The 19,666-nt window shown below is 45.9% G+C and overlaps 2 protein-coding genes across 3 annotated transcripts in view; both read right to left on the bottom strand.

Annotated features, from left to right (window-relative positions):
- TNFRSF1B (TNF receptor superfamily member 1B) overlaps positions 1-6,449 on the bottom strand; it is a 48,615-nt gene extending 42,166 nt beyond the window's left edge. The window contains exon 1 of the mRNA XM_075906777.1: positions 6,290-6,449. Coding sequence (XP_075762892.1) covers positions 6,290-6,352 — 63 coding nt within the window. The 5' untranslated portion in view covers positions 6,353-6,449. The remainder of the gene's footprint in view (positions 1-6,289) is intronic.
- A 3,731-nt stretch (positions 6,450-10,180) lies between these two features.
- TNFRSF8 (TNF receptor superfamily member 8) overlaps positions 10,181-19,666 on the bottom strand; it is a 63,902-nt gene continuing 54,416 nt past the window's right edge. For both annotated transcript variants that reach the window (XM_075906322.1, XM_075906321.1), the window contains exons 10-11: positions 17,954-18,179; positions 10,181-13,738 (exon numbers count right to left, since the gene is read on the bottom strand). In XM_075906322.1, coding sequence (XP_075762437.1) covers positions 13,491-13,738; positions 17,954-18,179 — 474 coding nt within the window. In that variant the 3' untranslated portion in view covers positions 10,181-13,490. The remainder of the gene's footprint in view (positions 13,739-17,953; positions 18,180-19,666) is intronic.

The raw sequence follows: 19,666 nt of genomic DNA, 5'->3' as shown, positions 1-19,666 counted from the left end.
AATTTAATATAATTTGGGCAGTGACTCATACAATGAGCATTCGTGCCATTATCTTCCATCACTGCCTGCTCTCCTTCCTCTTGCCTTTTCTGAGTGCTTCTTCTGAGGCTGCAGCTTCTCTGTGTAATACGCACACCCCTGGTGTCAACAGGGGAAATAAAGAGGAAATAATACAAGAAGAGATGGGCCGAAAGCAAAACCCAGATCATAATGGTCCCATCCTTTGGGGAAAATGGGATCTGGATCGGAATTTTGTAGCTGCTTCTCTCTACACTGCAATTAGACAGCCACAGCTGGCCTGCACCAGTTGTTCAAGCAAAGAGACTCAGGCCAAGGGGGTGTTTAATTGTGGTACAAGCTGCAGCCCACGCTCTGGAACTCCCCCAACCATGCAGGGTCCTACAGCCCGGGTTCCATGCCAAGCTGGCACATCTGCACCATAATGAAGCACCCCTTAGCCCAAGCCTCATGAGCCTGGGTAGCTGGCATGAGCCAACTGCAGCTCTTAATTGTAGACGGAGCTTGGTCCTGTAGATGGTGTAGACGGAGCTTTGTCCTGCCTTGAGGGCAGGGGGCTGGACTCGATGACCTCTTGAGGTCCCTTCCAGTCCTATTATTCTATGATTCTATGAATTGTAGTCTAGACATGCCAAACTCTAACCCTCTGTTCATGGACTTGGGGAAAACAGAGATGGCTCCGAACTTGGCAACGTGGGCCCATCTCCAGATGCAAAGAATTCCGAAAATGATGCTACACAAGGAACTGAACTAGCAAAAGGCCTGGTATACTCCACATCACTGTTCCCTCTAAGCTGTGCCTGGGCGACAGCACAGTTTCCCAGATGATTCAGCAACCCTGCCCAGTCAGAGGCTCAGGGCTCCATGCATGGAGCTGACTGACTAGGCAGGGCTGAATAATCACCTGGGAAGCTGTACTGCCCCACAGCTTAGAGGGAACACTGCTCCACATGCCCATACCTGCCACTGGAAAAAAATAACTCTGGACCAAACAAACGGCAAACATCAGAGGGACATGTTTGGCCAGTATGTTGAAAACAGATCACAGAGTTAGAAGAGCCTGGCTGTTCCATCCTCTTCTATTTTTCTTAGTAGGGATGTAAGCAACTAGTTGACTATCCAATAAGCAAAAGTTTATCAGATAGTCGACTAGTCCCTCAACTAATTACTTCCTCCCCATTTGCTGCCTCTATCAGAGGCAGCAAGGGGTGGAAAGCAGGAGCCAGTGCTGGGGGGGAACAAGCTTCAAAGCTGGTTCCCCCCAGCATTGTCTCTGCAGGGGGGCAGGAGCGGCAAGGGGTAGCGAGGACTGGGTGCAAGCTGGGAATCAGCTGATTCCCAGCTCATGCCCAGTCCCAGATGCTGCGCCTCTGCTTTTTAAATGTATTAAGAGCCTGCCAGCTCTTAATACATTTAAAAGGCAGAGCCACAGCGGGGTTACCTCCCAGGGCGGGAGCTTTCCTGCTGTGGCTCCTCACGCTTAATGACTAATTGACTAGTTGAGGGAAAATCCATCAACTAGTCCATTAGTTGATTAAACTAAATTTAACATCCCTAGTTCTTACAGTTAGGAAGTTTTCCCTTAGGAAGTTTTCCCTTCTCTGTTGCAGATCAAACTCATTGTCTCTTGTCCTAGCCTCTGGCATGATCCTCCTGTGATTATTTACCCTGTGGCAAAAATGGCTTTGCACAGCTCTATTTATGGGCTCTTAGACAGAGAACTCCTTCGCTATTGCGGCACAAATGAAAACGTGTGCAACACACTAACCTTGGTACACAGCCCCTAGATCTAGCAGTGAGACAAGAAGGAGAAATCAGCACTTATCCTGAGCCTTTTGCACTGAATTTTTAACCCCCTCTCCCCACTCCCATCTGCTCTGGCCTTGGATCATGACCACCATGCATCCTGCTAAGAGCTAGATGGAACCCTCTTGGAAACCAGTGATCACTTCCAGGATTGGTCACGAGGGGGAGAGATCAGAGACTTTCAGATTGTGAAATGAAAGCTGTGCCCTTGTGGCTTCTGAAACCACTTCTATTAAAGACGCCAAAATATTCTGGGTGACTGAAATGTTCTAAATGGCAAGATTTAGGCTCAGTTCCGGTGGGTAAGTGCAGATTTCAAGAAGAATCATTCAAGTAACCCAGACTGAATGAGAAAAGCAAAACAAGAAAAAGTGTGTCACTTAAGCGCCCGTTTCCCCTCACTGAGCCCTCCTGCCAGCAAAGAAAATGCTGAGTTTTCAGTAGACCCACTATGCGCCAGTTCTTTGAACTGATCACTTTTTGCAGCAATGAGCAGGACATCTCTTTTTCCACAGCATGATGATGTCTTTGGTGTTTCTGAAGCTACCATCTTGTTGGGGTTTTTTTAAGTCTGCAAATGATTTTATTTTTTCGCTGGTGAAGGATGCAAGATTCACAGCCCCCCAAGACCAAATACTCCTATCTGTCAACAGAATGGGTACAGCATGGGCAGTGGGAATGAAAGCTGCTCCAGTTCTCTGCCATCAGTGTGGGACCACATAGGACCGAGAGAGGAGTTTGCTGTTCACAACCCAGTCAACCTTTGGCTTATCTGAGGCTGCCCGGAAGGGGCACAAACAAGATTAATTGTGATGGTTTTGGTGATGAGATGCACCACAAGACTAAGATCCTGCAAAGTAGACAAACTGGCAACCAAATGCTAACAGCTTTCAGTCCCTACTTACTAAACTGTTACCAATCCATCAAGGTAATGCGTAACTCCAGGCATAATATACCCGCTCACATCTTGATTGTCTGGTCACATGTAGCTTTTCATCCTGTAAAGCCTACATTCATATAAATGCATTCATACATTCCTCATCCGATCAAAGCTTCCCCTGCATGGAAAGTATTTTAGATCTTGAAATAAATAAGACAAATGTACTTATCAGCATGATGGAGGTAAATTATGAATGTCCAATCCTGAACCTATTAAGATATCACCCAAGATGCCTTAGCCTACCCTACATAGATATTTTAAATGTGTGAGCTAGAGATCACTAAAACTATTACAAAATCACTTCTTCCTAAGTATCAGAAAAGTGAATGACACCTCAGACAGTTGCTCATTATTGTACTGTGCATACAGATCATTGTCAATGTCCCATGGACTTACCCAGACCCCTGAATGTCTCACTTTCATGGTGGCCTTGTTTTCCAGATCCCTCCCCTACTATATACATTTGCTTGGAAGCTATTTTCAGCTCTTTGAATATATCAATTTTACTGGTGTTATTTTTTCCATATTCCTAGTCTACTAGCATCATTCTGGTCTCCAGACTTCCACCTCTGCTATAAATAAGCATCAAAGAGCTGAATCTTGGAATCTCTGCACAAACCTTCCCTATCTCCGTACAAACCTTCCCTGAAACGATCTCTCTAAATCAGTGATGCTCAGACTGCAGCACACAAGTGGCTTTTTAACGTGTCTCTTGTCGCTTTGCACAGCACCTGATATTAAAACATGGGTGTGATTTCATTATTAACCACTCTGTCATTCACCAATCAGGATGCATTTACTATGTTATTAACAAACTAAGTTAACAAGTTGCTCTAAGTTAACTTATTTGCTGTGAGAATCACACACACAAACAAATTATTTCCCAGTCATGCTGTTTAAATAGGAAAAGTGCTAAAGTAAATGAAGCAATGTACAGGCAGTCCCCGGGTTACGCGGATCCGACTTGTGTCGGATCCATACTTACGAACGGGGCAGAGCAACTCTGCCTCGGGCTTCCTGCAGTCAGCCGCTGGTCAGTTTCAGCAGCGGCTGAATCTGGATGCCAGTTCCGACTTACATACAAATTCAACTTAAGAACAAACCTACAGTCCCTATCTTGTACGTAACCCGGGGACTGCCTGTATTCACACTGCTACAGCTCATTTGGGTAGGAGTCATCTGAAGAAGTGGGCTGTGCCCACGAAAGCTCACAATACCATATACATGTTTTGTTAGTCTATAAAGTGCTACCAGATCATTTGTTGTTTTTTTCTGTACAGACTAACTTGGCTACCGAAGCTTGCTAATTTGGAGTGATTGCTAATTTGGCTTCTGAACCACTGAGGTCTGAGGAAAACTGTTCGAAAGTATGCCATCTCCCTTGCAATAGTATCACAGCACATCCAGAAATATAATTTATGCTATCATGTGCCGAAAGTGTCTGTCTGCTATGTACATTGGACAAATGTCTCAGACACTTCGCCAAAGGATCAATGCCCACAAAACAGATATTAGACAGGATCACAAAGAAAAAACAGTTTCTTGCCATTTCAACCAGAAAGGACATTGTCTCAACGACCTAATCACCTGCATCCTGCTCCAAAGACCTTTTAAATCTGCACTTGAAAGGGAATCCTCTGAACTGTCATTCATGCTAAAATTCAACACTTTACGCCTGGGTCTCAACAAACACTCTAGTTATCTTACCCATTACAAAGATAGCTTCCCCAATTATCACCTCTAATATCATTAGCTCACAGACATTTACCTCCCCCCCCCCGCATCCCCCTTCTGTTCTGAAATTTGATTTATCCTTTTCATATGTGTTCAATTTTTTTTAAATTTTATCCTTTGGTATATATGGTTGTGACTATTTTCTTCCACTATTTGATCTGAGGAAGCGGGTCTGGCCCACGAAAGCTCATCACCTAATAAACCATCTTGTTAGTCTTTAAAGTGCTACATAGTCCTGTATTTTGCTTCATCATTTGTATAGTATTTCTCCTTGCTAAAATCCACTCCAGGAAGTAATCAATACTGTGTGTAAACACAACATTCCAAGTCAAAAAGGCAATCCCAAAGTTTCTTGCTTGAATTGCTATGTGCTGTGTTAGACAGAAGCTTAGTTGGCAGGTTGACATAGAATTGGTCTGTCTGGTCTAAATCAAAGGACTTCTCTGTCTATATAAGGGCAGATTTTAAACAGTCTCATACAGTACAACCAAATGCTCCTGTTTAATACACAGAGTAAATGTTGGAATTACAGTTCATCTGCAAGTTCAATTCTCATGCTTTTGGACTCAATCGGGATGAGGGGTGGCAGGACCATTACCAACCCAAAATTCAATGAAGGTGCAAACAGCTCTTTGTGTAGATTCCTGTGTTAGTAACCCCCCTATCTATTGACTTCGATCCTTATCTGCTTTGTTTTAACTGGCCAGTCCTTCCGGAGTTTACTGACGACCCTTCTGCCTTCCTGTTTTTCCCTTTCATTTTTTCATAACCTCTGCTCCTTGTTTCTGGCCTCCTCTCCTTTTTTTCTTCCCTCTTCTCTCCTATTTATTATGGGTCTGCTCATCATAAACTCGAAACTCCAGTCATCTGAAGAAGTGGGCTGCCCCCAGGAAAGCTCAGGATACTAGCTACATGTTTTGTTAGTCTATAAAGTGCTACCAGACCAGCTTTTGTTTTTTTAAGTTTACAGAGTAAATAATGTGCATTCTGACCTTGCCAGGGTTCACTCAGTCTCTGCGAACTAAGCGAACAACCTACAGAAGTGCATAGAGCACTAACCCTGATTCTGCAAAAAGCGGTTAAAACCACTGCCATTTGTAAATCTGCAAAGGATTTAAAGGCTAGGATTTAAGGGTCTGCAGAGCTCCAGGCCACAAACAGATGCAGTGAAAGGCAGTTTGAGAATTACAAGTAGTCATACCAGTAGAACAATGAGCAATTTATTATCGCTCTCATTTAGAGAACTGGCAGACCAGCCAGCCCTCTTTGCACTCAGGGGGGAGTGCAGGAAGGGGGGGGAACAGACTCTTATTTTACATGCGTACAGCACGCAGCCCAGAGCGGCCTCTGAGCCATACTGCAGTGCACCTTATCCATGCAATACTCATTAGCGGGGGAAACTCACACTTTGAAGAGGGGGGCACTTTTGGGCCACGGATTAAGGCATCCAGATGCAGAATCCGGGCTCCCGGGAGGCCTTCCCACGGCTGGAAAGTGGGCCCGAGGGGGTGAAGCAAGGGGAGAGGAGACGGTGCAAGAAGCCCTAAGGCGCAGAGGGTTAACAGAGACCCCCCCCCCCGGGGGAGAGGGGCTGCCCCGTGCAGAGGGATGGGGGAGAGTGCAGACTCGGCTGCTGCGGGGCGTGCGACGGGCGCCTAGCCCGCTCGGTTCCCAGCAGCCGCCCGCTCTGACTCAGGGGCAATTGACCGGCAAGGGCTGGAGCCCAGCCGGGCTCGGCTCCGGCGCGGGGCCCCCGGGTGCAGGGTCCGGATCGGGCCGGCGCTCACCCACCTTGCCCGGCAGCGAGCCCCCCACGTGCAGCAGCAGCGCGGCCACCAGCCAGCCGGGTCCCATCCTGCAGCCCCGCCGGTGCGTCTCAGCCCGACCCCGCGGCGCCGCGACTGTGGCGCCCGCCCGGACTGGGGAGGCAGCCGAAGGGGCGGAGCGGACGGGCCTGGGACATCCCCCCCCAGCCGAGCCGAGCGGAAGCAGGCGGCCGGCGCTGCCTTCCTGCCCGCTTGCCGGCGGGCTCCTTGCCGGGAGCAGGGGGCCGAGCAGCTGCGGGGAAAGCCCCCCCCCCCCTTTGCCCTCCAGCTCTCCTTGCCTCGCTGGCTGTGGGTCCGCGCAGCCCCCCACCGTGGGCAGGATGGGGGAGGGAGCGCAAATATCCCCGGGGGGCTGGAGGGATCCGAAGCCACAAAGTTTTTCTGGAGCCTTGCCCCCAAAGTTCGGGCCCAGTGGGTCACTTTCGGCTTGGGGTCGGGCAGGGTGAACTGGGGCCCTCAGCGAGAATATTTTTGCCTCCTGCTTAAAAACCACCGATTGCATTGTTTCCACCAACTCCACCCGTCCCACGCCAGGCGCGCTCCATCCCACGCCAGGGGTTCAAAGGCCGTCATGAACGGAGCTGATTGCTGTTTGGGGGCGAGAATGCTCAGGGGAGGCCCTTCCACCTGCTTGGGGCCCCACGCCATTGCTTACTAGCTGTGGTCTAGGCTACCAACTTACCGGGGCAGAACTACTGTTTGCTTAGTGATACTGAGTGGACCAAACTCCTGGTATAGACAGTGTTACATCAAGGGGAAAACTGTCCCTTTGATACAGCCCTCAAGGAGGTGGATTAACTACACGGATGGGAGACCTGCTCCCCTTGGAGTAGGATCCATTTTCACTAAGCACCGCAGTGGTGCAGCTGCACTGCTGTAAGTGTAGACAAGCCCTTAGTCTGTTTGTATCTTACATGGCGACCTGTCCAACAGGAATGTGATGGATTAAACAGATTCCTCCAGGGCAGATGACACAACTTTTCTCTTCCTGCCTTCCGCCCATGCCCTGCAGTACCACCTAGCGGCACCTGTCCGATTGGAATCTATTCCCGGAGGCTTTGGGTACACTTGGGAAGTGCAGCCTGTTAGAAAACACGTTACTTGGCTCCCTCGGTGTTAAGCGTGATCTTGTCTTTCGTGTAAAGAAAGTTGTGTTTAAGAACAGGCCCACTGATTGTGATGAAGCCTAGGGTATCTTTCCAAGGTTAACTATGTATGACCAGCTAACTGATTTAAAACATGATACTATAAACATGAATTAGTACCTAGTGTAGACAGGGGAAAGGCATGTTTAAAATCATGTTAGCTGATTTTAGCTGATTTAAAATCATGTTAGCCCAGGTCCTCTCTGGCGTTAACTGTGACAAAGTATCAAGATTGCTGGGTGGAAGTGGGAAAAACTGACCAGCTAAGTTTTTAAACATTCGTCGTCCCTTCCTGCACTCGCGACTGGTGTATTTGACAGCAAGATACAGTTTCCTACTGGAGGCACTAGGGCTATAAAATCCCGGTTAGGTGGTTGACCAGTTAAGCAAAGTGTTGTACCAGTTAACAGTAGCAAAGTTGTCACTCCAGCTCAGCCAGGCTGGAGCAGCCCCCTGCCCACAGCCTAGTGGACCCGACTGGTCTAGATCACCCACCTCCAGCTGGGCTGAAACATCCCCCTCCAACCAGGCTGGGCCAAGCTTGCTGTACCATCCAGACCAGGCTGAGCCCACCACACTGCGGTGCAGGTGGGGGTATGGTTGCTCCAGCCAGGCCCACCAGTTAACTGATTATCCAGGCATGCTTACCGGGTAACAGCTTAACCTTTCACATTCCTAGACATCGCCTATAATAAAAATTTCGTTGTCTGAATTTACTCTTTGTAGCAAAAATGAATCATATTTTATGGGCCAAACACTACTCTCCTTGCTCATGTGACTATTTCCACTGGCTGCAAGTCACCTATTGATAAGGGAGAGAAGGTGAGATGTGCCATAAATAGTATCTGGAGAGATTAAGGTAACACAGGAAGGAACTACACAGATGAGTAGAGTGGGAATGGAAATGGTGTCCATGTGAGAATTTCTCCAGCCGTGTGGTCACTTTCTTGTTTCCCTTCATTATTTTTCTCTGATCTGCTATTTTGCCTGTGTTAACACTCCAGCTTTTTCCAATCCCTTCTACAGCTTCATGCTCCGTCAGATATGCTTTCTAACCTCATGGTGGGGGAGGGGGGAAATAGGAATCGCACCCTAAACAACCCAGAGTCACTGTACAGATACCTGTGAAATTGCTCCAGTTGTTGATCGCAGGCTAATACATTAGCCCCCTCCATACATTTCAGTGAACTCAACATGCAGGCAGAATGCCTTAACCTACGATGTAATCTCACACTCCATGAAGGCTACATTTGAATCACACTTCTGAACTCATTGGAGTTCCTGGATTCCAGCCTGCCTTACTTCAAAACTCCTATCTCAGGGGAGTGGGCACAGCTGCTGCTATGGGAGGAAGAACAGGAGACCCTAGCATGGGGGGAGGGCATATACAGAATCTTTGACAAGGAGGCTGTCACATAAAAAGTCATGTGAGGCCTGCAGCTCAGCAGGCTAGGATGGAATTTTCCATCCTTGTAGTATACAGTTTAGCATAGCTTGGGACCCTGTAAGCGCAAACAGAAACTGGGCTTTATCGGCTTTAACCCATGCCTTGAGCTGGGAAACTACTGATCAGTAAACAAGTTTGACCTAGGTCTCAGCTCATGAAAGTGATAAGAACGTTGTTGAGCCAGGTACATGCACACCTGGTAAACAACTGGGCTACGTCTAGACTGGCATGATTTTCCGGAAATGCTTTTAATGGAAAAGTTTTCTGTTAAAAGCATTCTAGGAAAAGAGCATCTAGATTGGCACAGACACTTTTCCGCAAAAGCACTTTTAGCGATCGGGGCTTTTTTGCGCAAAACAAATCTCAGCTGTCTACACTGGCCCTTTTGCCCGAACGGGAGCAGCATAGTATTTCTGCAAAAAGCACTGATTTCTTACAGTAGGAAGTCAGTGCTTTTGCGGAAATTCAAGCTGCCAGTGTAGACAGCTGGCAAGTTTATCCGGAAAAGCGGCTGATTTTCCAGAAAAACTGGCCAGTCTAGACACAGCCCTGTAGTGTAGGGAGTCCTGTGCCCGGTGAGTCTCACTAGGGACCTAGAACTCAGAGGGTGCCCTGAATTCCCCAGCTGGAGCCACGTCCACTAAGGCCTGGTGCAAAGTGACAGGAAAGGGACACCCCACAGCCTGAAGGGACGTTAGCATTTCTAAGTTCCTGTTACTCTCTTATGCATTGCTCTGCCTGTGCTTATTGCTGTGTCACTTTGCACTCTGGCAACCCTAAGAACCAGTAGCAGGGGGAGATTGTGAAGAGTTGCAGGGAGTCCCTGAAATAGAAGAGAATGGGAGAGTGATTCCCAGGGAACTTAATGGGAGATGCAAGAGGCCCCTACTTTATGTGATAGTCTAGGCCTACACAAACTCCTGAGTGTGCAGATCCCTAGTAAGATCAACTAAGGGCCTGATCCAAAGCTGAGTGCAGTCAATAGAAAAAAGCCCATTGACTGCAGTGCCCTTTGTCCTTTCTCCAGCTCACCCAAATTAAAATAAAACACCACATGAGACAGGGCCCTCTTTGATCTGTGAATTGCATTTCCCATTGATGAGGGGACCTCAAGTTGGTAAACTGTTTTCTTAAATATTAAAATCATTTCATCTTTGAAACAGGAAAAACACCAACCCTTTGGTTCCCTGGGACTGATCTGATTGTATAAAGTGCCCTGTAATTATGTAAAGTTGCATCAATACTATCAAAAAGGAAACAAGTATGCCCACAGGCTAAGCCAGGTTTAATTTTTTCATTACAAACATTAGCAAAATAGTAATTTTTAACCAACTACACAATATCTAGCAAGATTAAAAAAATGCATTTGATCCCTCCAGAAAACTGTTGCATTAACAAGATTAATATAGACACAGGGCATGCGCCTAGAACACTAATCCACGATTGTGGAAAACCCTTACACTCACAGTCACATGAGAACTGTTATTCAGAAGCGCGTCGGTGTTCAAAGCTGAAAGTGTCATTTCTCCATTAGCCATGCTGAGCCCTGGGAAACAATGCGGCACCAGTGGTGGAAGTGAAGAAAGTCTAGGCAGTGCAGGTCCTTTGGGGTTTCACTTCCTTCTTGCATCTTAGTTTAATGACAGCATTAGAGAGTTGACCTTCTGCTGCACAATATCAAGAAGTTCTAGCAGAAATGTTATTTCTGTCTGCGTCCGTCTTCACCACGTGCAACTGCACTGAGAATAATAGGGACCACAGATGGTCATCTGTTAGATTTTAGGAACTGCGGGTCTTCTGCATGTAACAAACAAGCACTGCACAGAATGCACACACGAGGTTTCTTTCACTCTGCAGAGGAGCCGAAGACGCATGCAGCGACAATAGCAACTGGCATCGAGCAGCTGAAAAATGGAAAGGAGAATTCAAGGAGGAATGAGTGAAGGGCTGCCCATGATGGACTTAGCACCATTTTGTGAATGGATTAGAGGCAGCACATCGGGATGCTGGGCGTGTCCGGCTTGTTCCACCTTACTGCATCCTCAGAAAGCTTGTGGTCCCAACCATTACATCCATTGCACAGGTAGCGTGAGGCTTAACCAGTGTTTGTAAAGTGCACTGAGAAGCTCAGATAAAAGACAAATTGAAAATGAACACAAGAACATGCTTAATTGGCAATAGAAGCGGTGCCAGGGCTCAAGCAAATTTTGTTCTTTCATAACTGACACAGCAAGCTCAGAAGTCACAGGCACATCAATGCTTGGCAGTTCAGAGACAAGGGCTCAGCCCTGGCACAAATTAAGTCCTGCATAAGGAAGTGCTTCATACAATGCACAGTGAGCCTGGGGAATGCATTGCAAAGGGGTGTTGTAAAGGCCAAAAGTATAACAACATTCAAAAATAATTGCATAACTTCATGGGGGATAGGTCCATAAATGGCTATTAGGAGTTGTCTACACTAGATGGTGGATTTACGACCGGAGGTCAATTTGTCATGTCTGCTCAGACACAATAAATCAAACTCCGAGTGCTCTCTCATCAACTCTGGTACTCCACCAGAATGAGAAGAGTACTCTGAGTCAACGGGAGAGCAGTCCCTGCTGGACTTACTCTATGAAAGATACCACGGTAAGTACATCTAACTTCAGATACACTATTTGCATAGCTGAAGTTGCATAGATTAGATCGATGGAAGGGGAATGGATAGTGTAGACAAGACATCAGTCAAGATGGTCAGGGATGCCAACCCCATGTTCTTGGTGTCCCTAAACCTCCAACTTCCATAAGATGGGACTGGATAACAGGGGATGAATTATTTGAAATTATCCTGTTCATCCCCTCTGAAGCGTCTGGCACTGGCATTCTCAGAGACAGGATACTGGAATAGTTGGATTATTAGTCTAATGCAGGATGACTGTTCTTATGAATGCACTAGAGAAGCAAAATTATCCATCACTATATTCTATCCAATATAAAAATGACTAAGCAGGTGGTTCCTCTTTTTTTTAAACCTATTAAGAAAGACTTTGTAATGTAGCTCATTTTCCATAATTGTGAGAAAGCGCAGTCAGCACGGATGTGTTCAATTTACAGTTATAGAATTAGCAGCATGAGAAGTTAGCATCTTGCATAATTTGACCACAAAAACCAGATTTAAAAAAAAATATATGTAAATAAGCGCTTCCTAGATTATCATGTGCACTTCTTCCAAAAGTAGCAGAAATTAACATGCTTTTAGGAAACGAGTAATGTAGCCTTTAAAAAAAAATCCTTGTTTCCCTTTGGAAAAAAATCAGTTCATTTCTGTTGTTTTCCTTATAAAACCATATCCACATTCACCGGATATTTGTGATTTGTTTAATTCAGACTCCAAAGCAAAATTCATTTTCTGTACAACATCTAAACATTCAAAACCTTTCATCTTTTACTGGAGGAGGCCATTATATAGCAGCACTGCCAATCCCAAAAATCAAAACTCTTGAGTCTGTGAATTCAAAGAAATATGGTCCTCTTTTCTAGATACATTTGGATAAATCAGATATAGAGAAGTCTCAAAGAATGCCAGACCTCCGTTCCAACTCCCCTCCTTCCTATTCATGTATGCCTTCACCTATATGAGTGCTAGCATGTTATGTGTATCTAGTAGTGCCTGGTTTTGTATTGTCTGACCTTGCAGCTTTGACGGGTCATAAAACTTCTTAATTGCATTGAAGAGCCTGTGAAGCATGCAGCATTAGAAATATATACAAGGTGTAAGTCATTTACTTTTTCAGTTTTCCATATCATACCATTAAAAAAAAAGTTAATCATGGAAGTCATCTTTGATTCCAGCTTCAAAGTATTCATGAGATTGTCTTAAAACTCAGGAATAAATGTTGGGTTGTTTTATTTGCACTTTAGTTTCTGAATCTTGAGGGCACAAGTGGGTCACGTTTCCAAGCTTTTCTCTACAACCATCAGGACCAGTAATTTTTATTTAAAAAAAAAAAAAAAAAAAAAAGCTGAGATTTGTGTGTGATCACATGACTCCAGGAGCTGGAACTTTCAGAAAAAACATAGTGTTGTGGGAATAGCAATACAATCCCAAGAGTTGACAACAACGAAGTAGGAAGTAACAACACAACTACAGAGAGATGACTTAGAGGTGGGGCCCAATCTTCAGGCTTTGGGTCCTGATTTGAATGTTCACAATGGAGCTGCTTGGAAATAGATTTTAATCCATTCAGTTATGAAGGTAGGTGCAGTGGCAGGGTTTGGAGCAAGATCCAAAAGTCTGCAGAATTATGGAGTGTTCGGACCTGGGCTTTTGATTCAGTCCCATCTGTAACTTCATGTTCGGAGAAAGAAGAGAGAAATATTTAATGAGATCCATAAAAGTGTAAAGACTTCTTGTCACTACTGGCAATTCTCTTCGTTTCCTAGATTAAATCAATTCTAGGACACCAGGCATCAAAGGGCTACTAAGACCCCCAACCATCCTTCCACCATCTGAGACAACAAGGTATTAATGGCTTCCAAATGTACTGGGGATCATTAGTACAAGCATTAGGCTTCAACATCAGCTCTGCAACGCATCACTTCTCAGTGGCCGTGGTAGGGTGATGGAATTCCTTGCCCTCCTCCTCCACCGGAATCGTTACATCACTTCCTGGAAAGGATTCAGTCTCCTGCTGCGGATAGTGTATTGCAAGTTCTTTATCCTCCAGGTTCTCTTGGGCTTCGGCATCATAGTCACATCCTCTAATAGCACAATTCTTGCTGACAGGCACTTCTGAAATGGATCCCACAATCACAGTGTCGGCTTTCATGATGTATATTTTATCTGTGGGAAGAAGCAGATAGGAATCAGTCCTGAGCAATAACAACTTCTTTCTGATTCTGGCCAGAGAAAGTTCCCTTTGTGGCAAAGCTTAGATACATAGCTGAGATTTCCCAAAATTCAGAGCTGTGCAGATCTAGCCTATCATCTCTCTATAATAGTTACAGCTGTGCTGGTCTTTGGAATATGTCCCTCTAGTTATGAATAGTAAGTATTGGATAGTCATAAGGCACCTTCCATTTGGAATCTAAGTATGCAACACAGTGATCCAAAGAGAAAGACAGTGAATGAAAGAGAGGAGGATTCAAGAGAGAGCCCTGCACATTTTATACAATAACAATTAAAAAAACATTGGACCATATAGAGCAATAGGGTCCCTTTGTTCACTTCTCCTCCAGTCTCATCTGTGGTTACTGACCGCCTTTCCCTTCCCCCAGCAACGTAAACTGTTCTTCAAGTTCTTCTCTAACAGAAAGGAAGATGGGTTTGCTGCTTTACATTGAAAAGAGCTCTTCTGCAAAGGGCCAGAGAAATTAATAAAGCCAATTACCAGCATGCAGGAGTCTTTTACAACCCCAAGGCGTACACTCTATGGCTATGTCTACACTGGGAGCATCTTGCGCAAGGGTTCTTGTGCAAGAAGTCTTGCGCAAGAAAACGTCCATGCTGCCATGTGCGAGCTGTGCTTTTGTGCAAGAGCGCCCATGGCAGTGTAGATGCTCTCTTGCGCAAGAAAGCTCTGATGGCCATTTTAGCCATAGGGCTTTCTTGTGCAAGAAATCCCTGCCAAGTGTCCACACTGCCCTCTTGCGCAAGAGCTCCTGCGCAAGAGGGCTTACACCTGTTAAAAAAGAGCATAGCTCTTGCGCAAGAAGCCCTCTCTAACCACACCGGAATGTAAATTTCCTTGCGCAAGAGCAGGCGGGCAGTGTGGATGCTCTGCGGATTCTTGTGCAAGAACGGCCATACTTGCACACGAAGCCACAAGTGTAGACATAGCCTATGTGTTTTTTGCTTTAATCTACAGCGATGCATTGCCTTTTGGCTGCCTTTGAGCAAAGTTTTCAATGGACAGGAAACTCAGCTATAACCTGAGGGGTAACAGAGCTGGGTTTTTAGGACTTTCATGGGACTGGGTTTCAGGGGTCCGGCAATGCAGGAGCAGCTACATCAGATAGGGTATTTTAGGACAGATGTGTAGGTCATGAACAGAGAATCCAACGATGTTCCCCCTAATATTTTCCATCCACATGCAGAATAAATTTTGTGGCATGTGTGAATGTGCACCACAAGTTAAAAAACACATTCTGCCAGCTGTGGGCATTCTGCTAATCAGCTGGGCAGCATTTGAGTCTCTCCTGAGTGGTTACCCAAGCACTCAGCTTACAGGGAATACTGGTGTACAACACATTCAACCTGACCCTGATGACAAAGGTAATTCAAGGTCTTCCTTAGGATTTTAATGGCCCATACTCCCTGCCGGAGGTCACTGTCATTTAATGGTGTGATGGGTGTGGGGTACCTGAGAATGACAGGCTTTACAGACTTACACATCATTATTGTTACAAGTCCATCACTCACAAGGTAAGAGGGTCCTGGTGCATTTGCAGGACCTAGGGTTGCAAAGTGTCCGGTATTGACTCCCCCCCTTTTATTTTCCTCAACAGAATTTTTTCCCCGGTGGGTTTTTTTTGGGGGGGGAAGGGGGTGTTCGGTATTTTTGGTTAAACCATCTGGCAACCCTAGCAGGACCTATGAAAAACACTTAGTCCTGAAGGATCAGCACTAATGACACGAGTTAGCCCAGACTGGGAGCTGATTTCCATAGAATACTGTAACATGACTTGGCCCCCACACGCTACTGGAATAAGTGAGTTCTGTAAAATAGGCCAGATGGCCAAGTTCTCTTGGGAATATTAATTCAGAATTGTTTGCAGAACACTAAAAGGATGCTATCCAGGCAAACAGTTTGAAAACTGTAACATAAACCAGGCCTGCATTTCAACAATAGCTTTTCCTGGTGGAACATGGTGCAGAGGCCTCTGTTCCAAAAACCTCACTGCCATGACCACAATGTGCCCTCTAATCAATGCCACTGAAAAATGTTTCTCAGCATTTGCACCAGGCATGAAGACAGCATGGGTTACATCCCTCCCAGAATCTGCCACACCCCACATCTCCTCACTTTGCATATTATCTGACAACCAGGCTTTGAAATGATACCCGTCACTAATAAAGATTCTTTTTTATTACACATGCTTAAACAAATAGAGACACTCTCACACCAAAACATTTCATAATATCAGTCTTCAAATCTATTCTGCATCATTCGTCTCTCTCTGGAGTTGAGAACAAATTCAAATGGTGATTTGTCCTTCCTTCAGATACAGACCAGATCTCAGCTGAGGTAAATTTGCTTAGGGATGGTGGAGTTCTGCCAATTTATACCAGCAGACAGAAGATCTGGACCATCACTCAAGATTTTCTGGAGAAGGGAGGAGTCCCTCTCCTGCCTCAAGCATCTTGCTGTCCTGCCTCACCCTTGCAGAAACTGCCGGTGAATCATCTCACCGGGAAAATTATTATCGTGACTTTATAAAATAGTTTGCCAGGCCAGAGAAGAGTCACAATAAATATTGTCTGCAGTTATTAAATCTTCGCCCACTGTATTGCTTAATCCAACCCAGGGCGTGCACCCAGCTGCACAGGAAATGACCTTTTGCTCATTTTCCCCTTTGCTCTGCCTCAGCTCTTGATTTTGCTTTAAGCAGTTTTCTTTGGCAGCAGCCTCTCCGGGTCAGGGTTCTGTGCTGCCTGCCTGTGCTCTAAGTTGATCATTCAAGGAAATGTTTGTCGCCCAAGTCATGCAACTGACAGTAAATGAAAACTTTAAAAAGATGTTAGTTAATTATACAAATAAACGTGGGGCCCATTTTACATGGAGCAGGAAGGAATGCTGCCTTTGCCCCAGATGGCCACTTCAGCTAGCAGACACAGCCCAGTACATACCGGCTCTTTCTTTGCAGGCAGTCGGCAAGGAGAGAGAGAGCAGCACAGGGAGTTGGGGGGAAGACGGGAAAGGCCTGGGAACTCATGGAAATACATCCCCTGGAGCTGCCCACTCATCTTCCCAAGCAGCCTTCTCTCCCCCTACCCTGGGATTTGTGACTCGGTTCGTTACAAAATTGTCCACACACGTGAGGTGGCCCCGGACTGAGAAGGGCATTCTCCACATTCTCCTCACACATCAGAAATGGGGGGTGGGCAGCCTAGTACATGTTGTGTGCTCCAGCCCCCTAGGGACACAACGCAGGCTCCTCAATGCTAGGGGGGAGCCCCAAACTTCGTAGGCTGGGGGCTGCATCTGACCCCCGGACTGGAGTTTTCCCACCCCTGGATTAAGGTAAAAGAATTATGATAGAGGTTCCTTAAGCCCCCTAATAAAGTCACAGGTTGGCATGGCAACTAGCTGAAAGATTCTAGAAATGGGAAGAAATTGTTGTGGTTGAAATCAACCGAGTGCCCTTTGATTGGTTCATGTTAATGAGATCGGGCTGCCACACTCTCTTGAGTTTTGTTTATATGGGGGTCCACTCATCCGCTGGGAGTAGTGGGATGGGTGGACTCAAAGGAGAGAGCTTTACCATCATGGCCGCCTCCTCTGATGCTAGAATCCCCACTGGATCTTTGTTATTCTGATCCTAAAAGGCATGCAGGCCAGGCCAGAGTGGGGATCAGGCAGTCTGATCTGGCCACCTCTGTCCACCGGCCCAATCCTGATCGCCATCTGGGTTGTAAGCCTTTGAGTTCCTCCTGTCACCCACCTCCTCAGAGTTCATTTTCATTCTATCACCTTTTCCTCCTCTTTCCTCTCTCCCCACTGTCTGCCCCTCTCTTTTCCTGCCTTCTGTTTAGTAGGAGTCTCGCACAGCGTGCCAAGACAACTCCACCTTTGCAGCACTGCTGCAAGCCTGTGGTTAGACAAGCCGATGGGAAATAGCCAACAATAACTTGAGTTGGCCAGCTCTCAAACTATAGACTAACTTGCTACTAAACCAAGTCTTGTGGTCTCACTGGGCAGTTTGCTCAAGGTACGCTGTGTCCTCTGTCTACACAGAGCTGGGACAGCACACAGGTAAAAGAAAAAAACCCCACACATGCAGCTGAACATCTAACAGAAACCGCTCCCACTATTCTACGAATGCACCCGAGACTCACCGATTCGGTTATTAGTGTGGTCTCTCACGCGGGAATCAGCAGGGTGGTCTGTGGTGTTCCCTGTGCTCTGGATCAGGTCAGTCAGACTTGAGTCAGGACTGGGATTTTTTTCTGTGCGGGAGACCAAGTTGTTGTTGGTTTCTACCACAGGGGTTCTGTTTATTAACACCCTCTCTTCTGCCCTCTCTTCTGACTCTTTGTCAGCTTTCAGCATACTGAACCTTTTCTGTTGACAGAAAGAGGGGAGATGCACAGGGCAGTGAACTTACAGCTTACACAACGGGACACACAAGGAGGTAGCACAACAGTTTTGGAAGCACCCATGTCCCTCCAAATCACTGAGAATAAGTCATATTTACCAGATATTTTCCAGCACTGTAGGTAAAACTTTCAAAAAGACCCAAGTAACTTCAGAGCTTAAGTTCCTTTGAATTAGGCACCTAAGTCCCTTAGGGCCTGATTTACAAAGATACATAAGTGACTAATGATGCACAGAGGTGTCTACTATTAGACATGTAGCCGTGTTAGTCTGGTCTTGCTGAAACAAAAGACAGGACTATGCAGCACTTTAAAGACTAACAAGATGGTTTATTAGGTGATGAGCTTTCGTGGGCCAGACCCACTTCCTCTGATCAAATTGTGGAAGAAAATTGGCATGATGACCATATATACCAAAGGGATACAATCAAAAAAAGTGAACACACACACACACACACACACACACACAGTCAATTTTATATGTGTTCACTTATAAACACAGGTCAGTAAGGATCCTGGGGAGCTACTTGATACTGTCCTGTGTGGTCATTGGCAACCGCGCTCCGGACCTTTACTCTAAGCATACCATTGTTGCTGCTCTACATGGTCCTATGGCATTTTCATACAAGTAGCATCCATGGCCAAGACTGTCCTCTCCCCACTGGCGGTACTGCATGCTGTGCACCAGTGGTTGCTGTATCCTGGAGGTAGCTAGACTTTCGCAGTGGCATGTACAATGAGCAAAGCAGTAGGGGCATGTTGTACGTGCAATAAACAGAACTCCCAGGGAGAACTTTGGTTTAACAAATGCAGGCAGGCAGAATTGGGCAGGTGTTAAAACCATTCTTGCTCTGTATTTAGTACTGAGCAATGCAAATAGTACTGCATGATGTTGTATGGCCGGTGATCAAGGGGCAATGAATGTCAAAGGAATCAAATGCACATACATCTAATTTCTTGCAAGGAGTTCTTGCCCTCTGGTGGAGGGTCAAGCAAGTGCAAGATCTGAACGGGTGTTTCAACATGGCTTGAACTGTAATTTCAACACAGAGTCACTGCAATTCTGTCTCAGAAGAGCGCCCCCCCTCCCCTCCACCCTGGGGTTAATGATAAGTTATGTAAAGCTATAATCCAATTAACCAAAGCCGCAGCGCTGGTCACAAAGCCAAATTCTGCTGATGGTTCCTAGGTGGGCTGCCATTTTCACATGATTAGATCAGCAAAAGCAACGCAAAGGGGTTCAAGTGTGAAGTTCCCAGCACTTCATGTGCATCTGACTCATTTTCTATGAAAGTAAGATAGGCAGAAATGGGCCATGAAATATGAAAATGATGGTGACGTTTGTAAAAGCAGGTTCCTTTACAATCGGGGATTTAAAAGAAATGGACAGATGAAATGAAATGCTATTAAAAATAAAGAACGCGGTTTAAAGACCTAGATCAATAGCAGGCCATA

The sequence above is a fragment of the Pelodiscus sinensis genome, chromosome 23 (genome assembly GCF_049634645.1).
Source record: "Pelodiscus sinensis isolate JC-2024 chromosome 23, ASM4963464v1, whole genome shotgun sequence".
Taxonomy (NCBI): domain Eukaryota; kingdom Metazoa; phylum Chordata; order Testudines; family Trionychidae; genus Pelodiscus; species Pelodiscus sinensis.
This window is presented reverse-complemented; position numbering and strand designations above follow the sequence as displayed.